We start from the raw sequence: 17,585 nt of genomic DNA on the forward strand, positions 1-17,585 counted from the left end.
TTCCCTTAGGTAAGTGTAGTAGTTGCATCATTTTTAGCAAGAATCTCCCAAAAAAAAACATCTCCACCTCTTCTCTGGAATAAACATATTCATCCAAATCCTTACTGTTAAAAAAGAAGCATCTGAAAATTCCTGAGGAAGCATAGTACTGTAGAGATTTCATGTCTGAAAGGACGTCAGAGATCACTAATCTTCTAGCAAAACTTGCGAGTACAGTTCTACTCAAAATAGTTTATGGATGGTAACAACACTTGCCTACACAGAAAGTATAGTGTAACTGTAAGATGCATTCCCATGCCTCAATTACATAAGCAGCAAAGATGCTTTCATGCAGTTTTATCCTGCATTAGCATCTAGAGTAAGATTACTAGAGGGATGCTTGCTATGTACAGCATTAGGTAACACTATATGTTCCTGTTCTAATTAGACCCAGTACACACTACAATTACACTATTTTCTTGCCATAATGTGAATTGAAGTTGTAGTATATGTACTAAAATGCACAAATGCCAGGCTTTTGCATAAATGCAGTAAGCAACTGCACAGACACACACAAATCACATATTTTGGAGTTACTGGATATATTTCTAACAGACATATTCCCGTAAGAACAACAGAGGAAGCTTCCTCCTGCAGTCAAAAGGCAGAAAGTAGAAAAGTCCCAGTGTATCTACTTACAGACAAACTTACAAGCAATGGCAAAAGAGTTACCAAATAATAAGAATCATATTTCTCTAAGGTGACAACCTTTCAGGAAATCTGTCCTAAGACTGCTAAAAATCCTTCTACTCTATACTATTCATTCATGGCTTGTGGAAGATGTGTTGCCATAGAAGTTTGTCTCATACAGATGCTGCTCTACTCCCCTTTTTGTGACAGTCTGCTCCTGCAACAGTACGTTGCAGTTCAGACACCGCTTGGGTGCCCACACCTGTGCCAGATCAAGGTTGTAGATGCCAGCCTCACAACTGAGCCTGCACAGAGGTGCAGCAGCAGTCACCCAGAATATTGGGGGTATCCTCTGTTCTGCAAGCACCACAACACTATGCACAGATGCCCCAAGAATGACTCACCTTAACTGGGATCCCAATGCGCCTGTGCCATCACACAAGCAGTGCATGATCCGCCCTGCTATGGGACCACCTCCACCAACCACCCCTAGGCGGGTGGGATGCCACTGGAACTCAGTGGTGATACTTTTCTCCTCTTACCTCTGATCTTCCCTCACTTCTGTCTCCACACTTCTCTCTCTCTGGCATGTACTAGGTAATTGCCTTGCCTGCCTTAAGAGTCACTCTATGATCAAAGTGATTTGTATGAACATGTAATTAATAAATCTGTAATCATCCAGACAGTTCAGTGTCAGTTTGCCTCACTTCGCTCCTTAGGTAACCCTAAAGAACCACCTGTGAACCCTTCCACTGAGGTCAGGCTGCGACATAGCTGAAACCTTAGCAGCTAAAGTGAAAAGAGCTGCTGTCCAGCATAGGGGCAACTTACCACCAGTGAATAAATGGTGATCATTTGTCCCAAAATAAGACAGCAACTCTTACACCTGATCCATAGCAATCTCAAGAAATCAGGTAGGACTGAGATCTGGCAGAAGATACAGGTAGAAGGGAAGCATAAGTTTGCAAAGCTTATTTGGTAAGACAGCTATTGAGTAGTGATTGAAGGGAGAGATCACGTTCTATAAAAATCATTCCTTTCCCCAAAAGAAACAAATTGGAGTCTGCCCATGGCTATGTAATTATGGTAAACAAACTTCACTATCTCCTGAAAGCCAGAACAAAAAAGAGTCTTTTAGTCTTGCTCTAAGTGCTTGAAGACTGCTGTGCACCATCAAAAATGCTGCCTCTCAGTCAAAATGTGCTTGGGAATCTACTTAAAGTGTGAGGATATAAAAGTAGCTTTTTAAGTAGTAGGAGACAAAAGACAAGCACTTCATAATTAAATTTAAAATTAATAAAAGAGATGTAAGCAAAGTTACAAATTCCACAATTCCATTAAATCAAAATTAAAGACAGCAGGGACCTCTTTTGAGATGAGCACCCATTTTCTCTGTATATTCACAATGTTTTCTATGAAGACTTGATTTAGATACCAAATAAGAAATACCTAAAACGTAAAACCATTTTGTAATTGCAACAAGAACATTTACGCACACACGAACACAACTCTTTCTCTCAATCCAGGCATCTTTAAAAATAGAAAAAAAAAAAAGTTAAACTTTGAATAGGGAGAAAACTTGGGCTTTCTCTGCTGGTTAAAGACCCAAAGTACAGGTAAATTTAATTGTCTCCATGCAGGTATGTTCAAAATCGATCGTTTTAACCCATAAACTTCCAAAATCAGAATCTGCACTGTTTTCCAGAAAAAAAAAAGAAATGGGGAAAGAAAAAAGAAAGGGTGAGGGAGAATAAATAAATAGATAAAAGCAAAGAGCATACATTGAATGAAATCAGTTAAGACCACCAGTACAGCTACTGAAGAGCAAACATTTCAGAGGTTCATCTGGTACTGTGCTAGAGACCATATAGATATTTGGTACTTCTCTAAAGTTTGTAACATCCCCATAATAATGAATATCCAATTGAACAAACCTTGGAGACGATAAAGTAATACATATTACCCAATCATTACATTGCCTTAAAAAGAATGGATGTGATTTTAGACTAACACCTCCTTCACATTAGGTTCAATTTAGGATATGAATAGAAATGGCTTTTCTTAAATTAGGCAACATATTAAAAAAATTTACTTATGGTACTGCCGAGACTTTAGAAACAATAAACAACATCACTTGTACTTCATTCAATCTCACATTTCAAAATAAGAGTAGCTTAAAAAGAATTTCGAAAAATAAGAACTTCACTTTCCATCCATTAAGATCACAAATAAAGAATATCAGATATTTAAAATATGCATATATATGAAAGATCACAGTTCTTTGTTGGAGGGGAATGGAGATGAATGTTGTAGAACCACCTACACTATATAAATAGAACTGAACTACATGACAATGACAGGAAGGATTTTTATAAATCCATGGGATTAATAAGCATATATATTTATATAATATATAGTGTATACACACAATCCTTTTACCTTTATCTTGCACTTCTTTTGAAAATCGCTCCCTTTCAATAGCTGATTCACGTTCTATCCGCTCAATTTCAGCCAATGCATCCAATTCTACTTCATCATATGACGTTATAGTTCCTTGTTGTGAAACCTGTTGCTGTGTCTGTACCACAGGAGTTTGAGGTTGTTTTGCAGTAACTGAAGCGTTCTGTTGTAAAACAGGCACTTGTTGTGCCTGAAGGAAAGCTGTTTGTTCATGCTGCGGCAAACACTGAGCAGCGTTTAGTGGGCGGTTAACATCCTGTGGAGTAATAGGTGTTTTAGAAGTCTGTCCTGGGTACTGCACATTAAAAGGAATATCACCCTCTGACACACTGCTGTTTTCCAAACCAGAAAGCATATCATCGTGCTGGTCCGTATCCGAAGATCTTACACGAGAGAGTCTTAATGTAAGCTTAGTGGAGTCCTTGGAAGGAGAACTAATGATATCATACATTGCAGCTTTTTCAGTCTGGTCTTTTTCATCCTTGCCTAACTTCATTTTCTTTTGTTTCTTTTGCTTTCTTTCTGGAGAATCTAACAATATGTCTGGGGGAACATCTCTAGGTGATGAATAAGGTGGAGGCTGAGATTGTTGGATTAAAGGTTGTCTTGATCCTAGAATAATAATTCAGAAAAACTGAACAGTTATGTTGTTCCACATTTATATAAAAAACACACTAAATATAACCTACATAATTTTAATATGTATTTGTACATATATCTGTGTTCATAAAGTGAGATTGGCAGGAAGCACATCATTCCTAGATCAAGATGTAATCCATATAGTTGCAGTGTATTTCCTAGGAATTTTAGCCATGTACTGCAGGTAAGAGAAGGAATCATTTCAGAAAAAATGGAATAAAACAACCATTAAAAAAAAAGTACCTGCAAGTTCAGAACATCAACTACTAGAAAACAGTCAGTGAATATAAGTTGACTACAGAAAAAGGAACTATCAAAAAGATTCTTAATATAGTCCAGGGACTTAATGATCAGTATATAGGCATTAGATTCCTTAACTTTGATTCTATCAGTTCATTTTCAATTTTTAAATTATTTTGTTTTAAACTTAGGTGAACTGATTCCAACTTCCCCCAGTTATTACTGACTAAAACCCACTAATTATGTTATAGCATTTTTCTATCATTCCCTGCCTTATCTCTCCCCCCCCCCCCTTTTTTTTTTAAACATATTAATTTTTACTTCTATGTGCACCCAATTTCAGGCTTTGAATATATCTAGATAAATTTTTAAAAGAGGACAGTTTTATTAAAAACATTCTCCAATTAATCACATGAATTTTCTGTTCCTAAAATTAAACTGGCTTCCCATAACTGTTATCCCACAAAAAAACTTTAAAAAATGAACTTTTCAACTTGTCCCAATTATCATTTTGAACTATAATTTTTGGCTCCCCCTTGGGGAGAGTGGAATAAAAAAAACATGAAGTATTTCTAAGCCTATTGCTGGAACAATAAAGCCAGACTCCTTTTGTTAAAGTAAACATTTATCTGATCCCATTCATTCACTGGGGAATGATGATCTTCAGAAAGCAGTTACTGAGATTTTTAATCATTCTGGTTTAGGTCATTGTAGGTCAATATTTCTAACAGCACTCAAAACCTAATTAGAATACAAGTCTCCACGTGCTTCATTCAAGATACACCACTAAAAAAGAGAGCAACTTTATTCTGAAACTTAAATTTCTATCACATATTTAAGAAATATTAAGAACCATTAAGCAATGTACTGACCTGTAGATGGAAAAAAGAATGGATACCTCTAGCAAAGCTTCAGTGCACATGAAAGATGCGCCTTTACCAATGACTTCTTTGCACAGACTACCATACTTATTTTCTCTCCCTAGTACGTACTGTGAAAAGTCTTAGAACCTCTATATGTAGAGTGGGGTATAAAATGGGTTTTTATCTTACCTGTTCTTGATCATCAGCAACACCTCTATATTCTGTCAATAAAATCCACAATGTTGGGAAGCCCTGTTTTGACTAATCCTGATTCTCGAGATCTTTACACTATTCCATTTCTCCTCATTAAATTAGACACCACACTCAATCAACTAGTACTGAAGACCTGTCTATACCTTATGAAGATCTTTCACTTGCCTTCCACCAGATTCCTATTCTTGTGATGACCCCTCCACACATACTTCTAATCACAGCCTCTTTAGACAATAATTCACAAGATTGTCTCCCTGTAACATATAGCAGAAACTGTTAGCTACTAATTTCTTTTAAGGCAATAAATACCACTCACTGGAAATACAAGCTCTGCATCTTTATTTCTACATATATTAGAGGCAGCTCAAAACTTTTTAAAGAGATCTTACTGATATTTTACTCTTGAATTCTCTCTTAAATAAATACTTCTAAAGTTGCAACAATGGAACATTTGCTGTTTTTCACAGTTACACTTCAAATACAGGACACAGATTTGATTCTCCTTTATTCTAAACTCCTCCTCCTGAAGGAAATTCCTGAAAACTGTTGATAGTATAGTCTAGAAGTTGCATGTTAAGAGTACATCTTCTGGCAATAATTTCACAAATTTGTAATAAGGCTAAAGATGGCTAAGGCTCTGGCAACAAAAGAGCTTAGAAGCTACAATATCTATATACTGAGGTGAAAATAAATTTGAAAAGATGAATCATTCTATAACAGTTCTGTTCTACTACAGACATAGTTTTGAACAGGTATCACATATTCATCATATACCACATTCTGTTGGGTGCTTCGACTTCAGACAAAACATTACCCATGATAAAGAGAGTTGTGCCTACTACTGCTGGAATCAGTATGAAATATTTCCTATGGGAGAAGGATTGAGCCATCATACGTCCAAGAACAAAGCTCTTAGAAGACTTGCTGATAACAGAAAAAATGTTTTTATGGATAGAACACAGACAGGTATGATCCCATTTGCTGAACCTCTAGAGATTCCATGGTTGAAAAGGTCTGTTCTACAAAATGCTGTCAACGTAGTAAGTTGTACAATGATCTTTGAAAATTATCTTTCAAAATGAATGAAATTTCAGAATATTTTTAGAACACAGAAATATGTAGACATATTTTTAGTGTAAATCTAGGTGTATGCATTAATTCAGGAATAAATAACTGATTTTCTGCAGTTGATTTTCTAGAATATCAGTAAAAAAACTTTGTCCAAACTCTTTTTGCAAGGCAGAAATATGTAAAACTTGTGAGTTAAAAAGAGATTTGCCACTGATTTCAGAAGGTCATTATATCATTACTGAACAGGAAATACTGATGGCCATCCAGATAATGCTAAATGTAGCTGTGAAGCAGGCAACATCATAGTAAGTAAAGCCTCTACAGAGAACAAATACACTTGTCAAAAATACCTCCGTAATCTATCAGTAACAGGATCCTGACCACTCATGATAATTCGGGGACTTGTTATCCATAGTAAATAGTTTTCTTACTGATTGCTAGTGATAGATGGCACTCAGTATAGAAAACATTTTATCAGCTACTGTCTACTGTACCAATTTGTAAACACATTTTTTTCCTGTGACTCTTACTAATTTCTTATCATATCCTTTATAATGCAAGCAGCTATAACATGCATTGCATTGATAGTAACTTAGCCTTCTTAAAAATGTAAATTTTCAAAAACACTTCTTGTTTGTTTACCATGGAACAGCTTCACTTGCTCATTGTACATCAGTAACTTGGGTAACCACCACAAACTTCTGTCCAGGAGACTGCACACATTACTGACATCTAAAACTTACAGTTGCTGTATGCACACTTTCTAATTATGCCACAATGCTCTGCATGAATCCGTAAGAGAAACCCCTCCTTACCCGCTAAGATACCTTTACAGAATAGGTAAGAGGCCCTGGGTATGTTTCATAAATTGGCAACAGGAATCTATTATCTCCAAAGAGCAGCTACATTCATATATGACAGCAGGAACATACAAGCACCTCTACAGTACATTTTTGACAACTTTTAAATCTTCAAATAGAGTTCCATCTACAATATAGGGCAGAACAACATCAGGATAAATGCAGACCTATAACAATTCAGTTTAAAACAAAAGGTAATTAAAAGATCAAAAATAATAACTTATGTAAAAATATTAGAAAAATGCTGTTCAGTCTGTAGAATATTTGATTAGTGCAAGATGCAGTAACATTCTGTCATATAGGATTTGTCTTTAATAACAAAAAAATAAAAGGATATGAATTGGTTTTAGAATAGAATAGAATTAACCAGGTTGGAAAAGACCTTCAAGATCATCAACTCCAACCCATCAGCCAACACCATATAATCAACTAAACCTTGGCACCAGGTGCCTCATCCAGTCTCTTTTTAAAGACTTCCAGTGATGGTGACTCCACCACCTCCCTGGGCAGCCCATTTGTCTCGGTCCGGAGAGGGAAAGAGACTCAGTTCTTTTTGAATATTCCCATGTTGTGAAATTAGAGGCACAAACGAGGCCAAAATATCAACAGCTAGACTATTTATTACATAAATAAAGTGGAAATAAGGAGGGGAGAGGGAGAGAGAGAAGAGAGAGAGGAAAGGAATTATATTACCACACCCCTCACCCCTCCAAGACAGTTTGAGTCTGTGGATGAAAGGCGCTGCAGATGTTGGGTTTGTACAGGAACGGTGCTGAGGCTCTGGCTGGAGAAGAGCTGTGGTCCTCTGGGCAGCATGGGTCTGTAGAGCTTCCAGGCTCCACGGCCTCTTTTCTCCGGAGCAGCATTGTCCCGGGCTTTTCCTTCTCAGTGGCATGGTCCTTCTCCTGTGTTTTCCTACATCTCCATTTTTCTTCTGTGTTTTTCTTCTTTTAATCATCCAGTCCGGGGGCACAGTCCCCCACATTTTTCTTCTACAAGCCAGTAGTTGCTCAAGTCTTTTATACAGTTTTTAGTCCTTAGGTATGTGTCCAAGTATTGTCCCTCAGGAAATCAGGGGCCAGGAAAATCATCCTTAGGCAAGTATCCAGGCATCGTTCCCCAGGAAATCTTTCTGTGCATTAGGCAGGGGTCTGGATAGAGCGGGGGGGGGGGGGGGGGGGGGCCCTCTGCCTCCTCCTTCTCCACCTACATGCCCCCACACTCATTACACATCAGGAAACAGGTGGTGAATCCATTGTCTACCCTTTCCAGGGTGCTTGATGGGTGGAGATTATCTTGTCCTGAAGGCGTGATGGCTGGGTCCTTGAGCCATTGTTGTAGGCCAGCTGCAGTCCAGTGTTATCATGATGCAATCGCTAGGTGATTTGCATCCAGGATTGGTAGACAGGATTCCTACATGATCTTTGCTCCTTCCTTCCAGTGGCTCTGCCCAACACATATCATTTGGGCAAGCAGCAAGAGATTTTATCTTTGTTGGGTCACGCCAGGAGAGCCAACTTTTAGTCTCTCACACCACCCCGTCAATCAAAGATAAAAGTAAGAAAGAAAGAAAAGTAAGGAAAGGAAAGAAGTTTTAAACAATTTTTACAATAGACGTAAGTTTTGATTGGCTAATGGCACAAATCTGTTGCACACCATCATTAGACACAAATTGCATATTGGACACTATATGTTGAATCACTGTATACAACAGGGATTTATACAAGGTGAAAGAGTAACAATACTATACAAGGTGAAAGCATCCTTGTTCCTCCTGGAAGCCAGAAGAACAAACACACCCATACCCCCCCACCCCGTCAGTCCTTCATTTTGGAATTGAAGTGAGAGCTTCTTTCCAGATCTGAATGCATCTGCGGGGCTATGGAAAGTACAGTCCTTGAAGAGATGTCTTCTGTGATGCAAAACTTGAGAGGTCTATATTGTAACAAGACAAGTCCTTCTGACAATACATCAGGTAGTCTTCAGCATTAGAACTTAAATAAGAAACACAACCTTAAAACATACAAAAGTAGTATTTCCAGATTCCCATACAGAGGTTCTGAGCCACCCTGTCAGGTGATGTTCCTGAAAGAGGTCGCTTAATTACTTTGAATGGACCTGTAAGTATCGTTGATTGTTTCAGGTTCTCTCAAAGCTAAGCTAAACACAAACAAAAGCTTTTTCCCGACCCAAGTACAAGTTTTTTGGTGATCTCCTGACTCATGCTTCACCCCCCCACTCACCACTGAGAAGTGAAGCCCTTAGTTGCCCTGTGGGGCATACCCCTCCCCTCACCAAATGGTCCCAACAAGAGGGGAGCAGTGGCCTCAGCCCTCTTTTTAGGCTCAGGCCAGCATTTCACAATGATTTCTAATTGCCTCGTGGCTACCCCCTCAAACATTTCTTTTGGAATACCTTTCTTCTGACCCACCCCCCACCAATATTGCCAGATATTCAAGTGTTCCCTGCCCCTAGCCAGGTGCCTACTAGGAATACACCACAACTGGCCCTGGGGGCTTGATGGGTGAATAATTTTCACATGCCTCAAGCCTCCAGTTTGAGGTTTTTTAATTTCCTCAGGTATACTATACTGCCTGGCATAATCTAGTAACTCCCTTCCCACTTCTTCCCATGTTAGAGCATCTTGCATCCTGGAAGAAAGTGGGGTATCAGCTATTTCTTTTTGGAGCTGGATACCTCTTATTTTAAGCAAGTCAGGGAGACCCCTGACCAGAGAAGTCATTCTGTTTGCATCCACCAGGAGAGAAAGGGGGGATTCAAAATGATGTTTTAGTTCTCTTTCATATATCATTTGCAGGCATGCAGCCTTTTGCTCATTCTCCATTATCTGATTCATCCCTCCCTGCAGAACTACAGGTTCCCCTCTCTCCTTTGGATCAAACCCCCCTGCCCAATAGGCAACTCACTGGGTAAGGCTCCAGGGTCCACTCCTGGTTTTCGTGGTTAGAAAAACATTATCACCCCAATAGCCCATGGCTTCAGCTTCTGTTAGCATAATCTGATCACCTCCAGTTTTTGAAACTCACCAGACATATTCCACCTCAGATTCCCCAGCAGAGCGTGCAAATTCTTTACAAATTTTGGCCAGCACAGTGTAGGAGAAAGGTGTGTCTTTAGTTGTGACAGTTGGGATAGTTTCCCCATCCTCATATAAAAGTTCAGTTTTAGTGAGAGGTCTAACATGCACAGCAGTTTCCTTAGCTGTTGTCAATTCTGCCCGAGGGTACATAGGGGCAGACTCCAGGTAATTCACGCCCTCTTTTGAGTCCAAATATGAATTTTGCCTCCTCTCCTTTTCCAATTGAATTTTAAGATCTGCCACTACGTCTTTCAAAGTGGCAACATGGCTTTGTAGTCATGAAACAAAGTCCTGCAAAGAGGAAATAGTTTTATTCTCCTGCTCATGCCATACCTCTTTCTCCTTCACTGAGGCGGCTAAACAGGCACCTAAAACCGCACAAATAAAACCTTTGCTTTTCCAAGCTTTTGCTCTTGCATCTTTCTGCAGGGCCACAATTCTATCAGCCACACTCTGGAAATTATTCAAGTTTTCACGGGCCCAGTCAAGTACCTCTACAGATGGGCGAGCACCATGAGTTTCTAAAAGGTTAAAAAGCCTCTCACTCTGGGCCATCACTTTTGTTTCACAAAGCATTTCTTAATAGGGCACTAAGTTTCACGGGGAATTCAGATCAAAACACTGTTTGTACCAACAAAATCTTCCCTGGAAAAACATACACTTATAAAAGGCTTATTCCAAAATAATCTTCTCCAGGAAAAATGCACAATAGATTTCTCAGGAGAGGTCACACACAAGAAAAAAAAAACAATCTGGGCTTCTCAAGGAAGTCACACTATTTCCCTGAGAGAACCCACACTTGCAAAAGCTTCTCAGCTTTTGTTCCTCAATTTTTCTGTTACAACAGGACAAGAACCCTGTGATTCTTAGGGAAGAGTCACTCTGTTTCCCTGAGAAAACACACACTTGCAAAAGTCTCTCAACTTTTGCTTCACTACTGGGCTTCTCGGGGAAGCCACACTTTCCCCAAGAGAATACACACTTTACAAATAACACCAAAACTGGGTTTCCCAAAACAGGGTACTGAGAATTCTCAGGGAGGTCACACTATAAAATCAACATTTGTACCCCAGATAATCTTCCCCGAGAAAGCAAACACATTTAAAGGTTTTGAGAACTCCCACACAGTCTCTCTGAAAATTTCGCTTCGCCCTTCTCTGGCCACTTCCCTCTCGGGAGAGTGAAAACACGAATATGGACTCCGCACTCACTTCGTACTCAAAGTACGTCTCAGACACACACACACATTTCGGGGTTCTCAGAAATGCAATAGTCTTGCTGTGATACTTTCACTGCACAGGAATCCTGCCGACTACGCTAAATTAATGTCTCGGTCCGGAGAGGGAAAGAGACTCAGTACTTTGGAATATTCCCATGTTGTGAAATTAGAGGCACAAACGAGGCCAAAATATCAACAGCTAGACTATTTATTACATAAATACATAAATAAAGTGGAAATAAGGAGGGGAGAGGGAGAGAGAAGAAAGAGAGAAGAGGAAAGGAATTATATTACCACACCCCTCACCCCTCCAAGACAGTTTGAGTCTGTGGAGGAAAGGCACTGCAGATGTTGGGTTTGTACAGGAACGGTGCTGAGGCTCTGGCTGGAGAAGAGCTGTGGTCCTCTGGGCAGCATGGGTCTGTAGAGCTTCCAGGCTCCACGGCCTCTTTTCTCCGGAGCAGCATTGTCCCGGGCTTTTCCTTCTCAGTGGCATGGTCCTTCTCCTGTGTTTTCCTACATCTCCATTTTTCTTCTGTGTTTTTCTTCTTTTAATCATCCAGTCCGGGGGCACAGTCCCCCACATTTTTCTTCTACAAGCCAGTAGTTGCTCAAGTCTTTTATACAGTTTTTAGTCCTTAGGTATGTGTCCAAGTATTGTCCCTCAGGAAATCAGGGGCCAGGAAAATCATCCTTAGGCAAGTATCCAGGCATCGTTCCCCAGGAAATCTTTCTGTGCATTAGGCAGGGGTCTGGATAGAGCGGGGGGGGGGGGGGGGGGGGGGGGGCTCTCTGCCTCCTCCTTCTCCACCTACATGCCCCCACACTCATTACACATCGGGAAACAGGTGGTGAATTGTCTACCTTTTCCAGGGTACTTGATGGGTGGAGATTATCTTGTCCTGAAGGCGTGATGGCTGGGTCCTTGAGCCATTGTTGTAGGCCAGCTGCAGTCCAGTGTTATCATGATGCAAACGCAAGGTAATTTGCATCCAGGATTGGTAGACAGGATTCCTACATGATCTTTGCTCCTTCCTTCCAGTGGCTCTGCCCAACACATATCATTTGGGCAAGCAGCAAGTGATTTTATCGTTGTTGAGTCACACCAGGAGAGCCAAATTTTAGTCTCTCACACCATTCCAATGGGCAATCACTCTTTCTGTGAAGAACTTCTCCCTAACAGCCCTCCTAAACATCCACTGGTGCAGCTTCAGACTGTGTCCTCTTGTTCTGGTGCTGGTTACCTGAGAGAAGAGAGCAACCCCCCCCGGCTACAACCTCCCTTAAGGTAGCTGTAGAGAGCAGGAAGGTCTCCCCCGAGCCTCCTCTTCTCCAGGCTAGGCAACCCCAGCCCCCTCAGCCTCTCCTCAAAGGCCTTGTGCTCCACACCCCTCACCAGCTTTGTTGCCCTTCTCTGGACACGTTTCAGCAACTCAACATCCTTCCTAAATTTACGGGCCCAGAACTGGACACAGTACTCGAGGTGTGGCCTAACCAGTGCAGCGTACAGGGGCAGAAGGCCTTCCCTGCTCCTGCTGGCCACACTGTTCCTGATGCGGGCCAGTATGCCATTGGCCTTCATGGCCACCTGGGCACACTGCTGGCTCATGTTCAGCCTACTATCAACCAGTACCCCCAGGTCCCTTTCTGCCTGGCTACTCTCCTGCCACTCTGACCCCAGCCTGTAGCACTGCATGGGGTTGTTGTGGCCAATGTGTAGAACCTGTCATTATTTGTGTTAAATCTCAAGCCATTGGATTCTGCCCATCAGTCCAGCCTGTCAAGGTCCCTCTGCAGAGCTCTCTTACCCTCTAACAGATCCACACCTGCCCCCAGCTTGGTGTCATCTACAAATTATGGGCAGAATCCAATGGGATGGCATTTAACTAGTCCCAGTGCTGAGTGCTGCACTTTGGCCACGGCAATCCCATGCTGAGCTACAGGCTGGGGTCAGAGTGGCTAGAGAGCTCCCAAACAGAGAGGGACCTGGGGGGTACTGATTGACAGCCGCCTAAACATGAGCCAACAGTATGCCCAGGTGGCCAAGAGGGCCAATGGCATCCTGGCCTGCATTAGGAATAGTGTGGCCAGCAGGAGCAGGGAAGTCATTCTACCCCTGTACTCTGCATTGGTTAGGCTGCACCTTGAGTACTGTGTCCAGTTCTGGGCCCCTCAGTTTAAGAAGGACATCGAAACACTTGAACGTGTCCAGAGAAGGGCAACAAGGCTGGTGAGAGTCCTTGAACACAAGCCCTATGAGGAGAGGCTGAGGGAGCTGGGATTGTTTAGCCTGGAGAAGAGGAGGCTCAGGGGTGACCTCATTGCCCTCTACAAGGACCTGAAAGGTGGTGTGGTTGTAGCCAGGAAGGGGTTGGTCTCTTCTCCCAGGCAACCAGCACCAGAACAAGGGGACACAGTCTCAAGCTGTGTCAGGGGAAGTTTACGCTCGAGGTGAGGAGAAAGTTCTTCACTGAGCGAGTCATTCGTCATTGGAATGTGCTGCCCAGGGAGGTGGTTGAGTTGCCGTCCCTGGAGGCGTTCAAGAGGGGATTGGATGTGGCACTTGGTGCCATGGTCTAGTCATGGGGTCTCTGTTGATAGGTTGGACTTGATGATCCTTGAGGTCATTTCCAACCTTAGTTATACTGTGATACTGTGATACTGTGAAATTTACTGATGATGGACTCAATCCCCTCATGCAGATCATCGATAACAATATTGAAGAGCATGGGGCCCAGCACTGATCCTTGGGGCACACCGCTAGTGACTGGCCGCCATCTGGATGTGGCACCATTCACCACCACTCTCTGGGCTCGGACCTCCAGCCAGTTCCTAACCCAATGCAGTGTGCTCCCATCCAAGCCATGGGCTGACAGCTTGGCCAGGAGTTTGCTGTGGGGGACAGTGTCAAAGGCCTTGCTGAAGTCCAGGTAGACTACATCTACCTCCCCACTACCTCCCCACATCCACCAGGTGGGTCACCTGATCATAGAAGATCAGGTTGGTCAGGCAGGACCTGCCCTTCCAAAATCCATGCTGGCTGGGCCTGATCCCTTGGCCATCCTGTAAGTGCTGTGTGATTGCACTCAAGATGACCTGTTCCATAATCTTGCCCAGCACTGAGGTCAGGCTGACAGGCCTATAATTCCCAGGCTCATCCAACCGGCCCTTCTTGTGGATGGGCACAACGTTGGCCAGCTTCCAGTCTTCTGGGACCTCTCCAGTAAACCAGGAGTTCTGAAAAATCATGGAGAGCGGTTTGGCCAGCTCATCTGCCAGCTCTCTCAGCACCCTAGGATGGATCCCGTCTGGACCCATGGACTTGTGGGGATCCAAGAAGGTGAGGAGCTCTCTAACTACCTCCTTTCGGAACTATGCTGCTCCCTGGCTCCATCTACCAGATCTGCAGGCCTGCTGTCTGGAAGACATTCTGTCGGCAGGTAAAAATTGACGGAAAGAAGGTGTTAAGTACCTCTACCTTTTCCTCATCTTCTGTTACTACGTTTCCCTCCATGTCCACCAAGGAGTGGAGGTTGTCCTTGCCCCTCCTCTTGCTGTTAATATATTAATAGAAGGATTTTTTGTTGTCCTTCACAGCAGAGAATAGTCGAAGCTCTAAATGGGCTTTTGCCTCCCTAATTTTCTTCCTCCATGACCTAGCAACATCCTTAATCATTCTATGGGCTGCCTCACCTTCCTTCCAAAGATGGCATCATAGTATCATTCAGGGTTGGAAGGGACCACAAGGATCATCTAGTTCCAACCCCCCTGCCATGGGCAGGGACACCCCACACTAGATCAGGCTGGCCAGAGCCTCATCCAGCCTGGTCTTAAACACCTCCAGGGACGTGGCCCCAACCACCTCCCTGGACAACCCATTCCAGGGCTTCACCACTCTCATGGTGAAGAACCTCCTCCTCACATCCAGCCTGAATCTCCCCACCTCCAGCTTCATTTCATTTCCCCCTAGTCCTATCACTACCTGAGATCCTGAGAAGACCCTCCCCAGCCTTCCTGTGGGCCCCCTTCAGATACTGGAAGGCCACAATTAGTTCACCTCGGAGCCTTCTCTTCTGCAGACTGAACAGCCCCAACTCCTTCAGTCTGTCCTCATAGGAGAGGTGCTCCAGCCCTCTGATCATCCTCATGGCCCTTCTCTGGACACACTCCAGCACGTCCATATCCCTCTTGTAATAGGGGCTCCAGAACTCGACACAGTACTCCAGGTGAGGTCTCACCAGGGCTGAGTAGAGGGGGAGAATCACCTCCTTTCACCTGCTGGCCACACTTCTCCTGATGTAGCCCAGGATCTGATTGGCTTTGCGGGCTGCAAGTGCACATTGAGAGCTCATGTTGAGCTTCTCGTCCACCAGCACCCCCAAGTCTCTCTCCTCAGGGCTGCTTTCCAGCCAGTCACTGCCCAGCCTGGATTTGTGCCTGGGATTGCCTCGACCCAGATGCAGGACCCTGCACTTGCTCTTATTGAACTTCATGAGGTTGGCTTGTGCCCACCTCTCCAGCCTGCCAAGGTCCCTCTGGATGGCCTCCCTTTCCCTCCAGCCTGTCTGCTACACCACACAGCTTGGTGTCATCAGCAAACTTAATGAGGGTACGCTCAATGCCACTGTCCATGTCACCCACAAAGATGTTGAACAAGACAGGTCCCAGGACTGATCCCTGAGGGACTCCGCTTGTCACTGGCCTCCACTGGGAGATGGACCCATTGACAGCCACTCTTTGGGTGCGGCCATCAAGTCAGTTCCTTATCCATCTAGTGGTCCACCCATCAAACCCATGTGTCACCAGTTTGGAGACCAGGATGTGGTGCGGGACAGTGTCGAAGGCTTTGCTCAGACCCAGGTAAATGACATCAGTTGCTCACCCCTCATCTATTAATTTCGTCACCTGCTCATAGAAGGCCACCATGTTGGTCAGGCAGGATTTGCCCTTGGCAAAGCCATGCTGATTGAAAACAATCACCTCTTCACTCTTCTTCTGAGTCAGTAGTGCCTCCAGGAGGATCTGCTCCATGATCTTTCCAGGCACTGAGGCGAGACTGACTGGCCTGTAGTTCCCTGGTTCCTCCTTCTTACCCTTTTTGAAAGTGGGGGCAATGTTTCCCCTTTTCCAGTCTGTGGGGACTGCCCCAGACTCCCATGACTTTTAGAATAGAATAAACCAGGTTGGAATAGAATAAACCTTTATTAGAATAGAATAAACCAAACCAGGTTGGAAGAGACCTTCATGATCATCATGTCCAACCCATCAACCAATCCAACCCACCCAAACAGCTAACCCATGACACCAAGCACCCCATCAAGTCTCCTCCTGAACACCTTCAATGACGGCGAATCCACCACCTCCCCGGGCAGCACATTCCATAGCGCAATCACTCTTTCTGTATAGAACTTCTTCCTAACATCCAACCTGAACCTCCCCTGGTGCAGCCTGAGACTGTGTCCTCTTGTTCTGGTACTGGCTGCCTGGGAGAAGAGACCATCATCTGCCTGTCTACAACCTCCCTTCAGGTAGTTGTAGAGAGTGATAAGGTCACCCCTGAGTCTCCTCTTCTCCAGGCTGAGCAACCACAGCTCCCTCAGTCTTTCCTCATAGGGCTTGTGTTCCAAACCCCTCACCAACTTTGCTGCTCTTCTCTGGACTCGTTCCAGCAAGTCAACATCCTTCCTAAACTGAGGGGCCCAGAACTGGACACAGTACTCAAGGTGCGGCCTAACCAGTGCAGTATACTGGGGCAGAATGACCTCCCTGCTCCTGCTGGCCACACTGTTCCTGATGCAGGCCAGGATGCCATTGGCCCTCTTGGCTGCCTGGGCACACTGCAGGCTCATGTTCAGCCTACCATCGACCAGTACCCCCAGGTCCCTCTCTGCCTGGCTGCTCTCCAGCCACTCTGCCCCCAGCCTGTAGCACTGCATGGGGTTGTTGTGGCCAATGTGCAGAACCCGGCACTTGGATGTGTTAAATCTCATGCCGTTGGATTCTGCCCATCTGTCTCCTCCTGAACACCTCCAGTGACGGCGACTCCACCACCTCCACGGGCAGTTCATTCCAATGGGCAATCACTCTCTCATGTTCATCCTACCATCAACCAGCACCCCCAGGTCCCTCTCTACCTGGCTGCTCTCCAGCCACTCTGACCCCAGCCTGTAGCTGTGCATGGCGTTGTTGTGGCTGATGTGCAGAACTCGGCACTTGGATGTGTTTTGGAATATAACAGAGAGGGGTTTAGC

The 17,585-nt window shown here is 43.8% G+C and overlaps 1 protein-coding gene across 4 annotated transcripts in view; it reads right to left on the reverse strand.

Moving 5' to 3' along the window:
* NIPBL (NIPBL cohesin loading factor) overlaps positions 1-17,585 on the reverse strand; it is a 302,820-nt gene that overhangs the window by 158,082 nt on the left and 127,153 nt on the right. For 3 of the 4 annotated variants that reach the window (XM_068155385.1, XM_068155381.1, XM_068155382.1), the window contains exon 9: positions 3,109-3,741. The exons of the other annotated variant lie outside the window; for it this stretch is intronic. In XM_068155385.1, the coding sequence (XP_068011486.1) occupies positions 3,109-3,741 (633 nt within the window). The remainder of the gene's footprint in view (positions 1-3,108; positions 3,742-17,585) is intronic. 4 annotated transcript variants of the gene reach the window in all.

This window comes from Melanerpes formicivorus, unplaced genomic scaffold, assembly GCF_026170545.1.
Source record: "Melanerpes formicivorus ecotype bairdi unplaced genomic scaffold, bMelFor1.0.p_v2 SCAF_31, whole genome shotgun sequence".
Classification (NCBI taxonomy): Eukaryota; Metazoa; Chordata; class Aves; order Piciformes; family Picidae; genus Melanerpes; species Melanerpes formicivorus.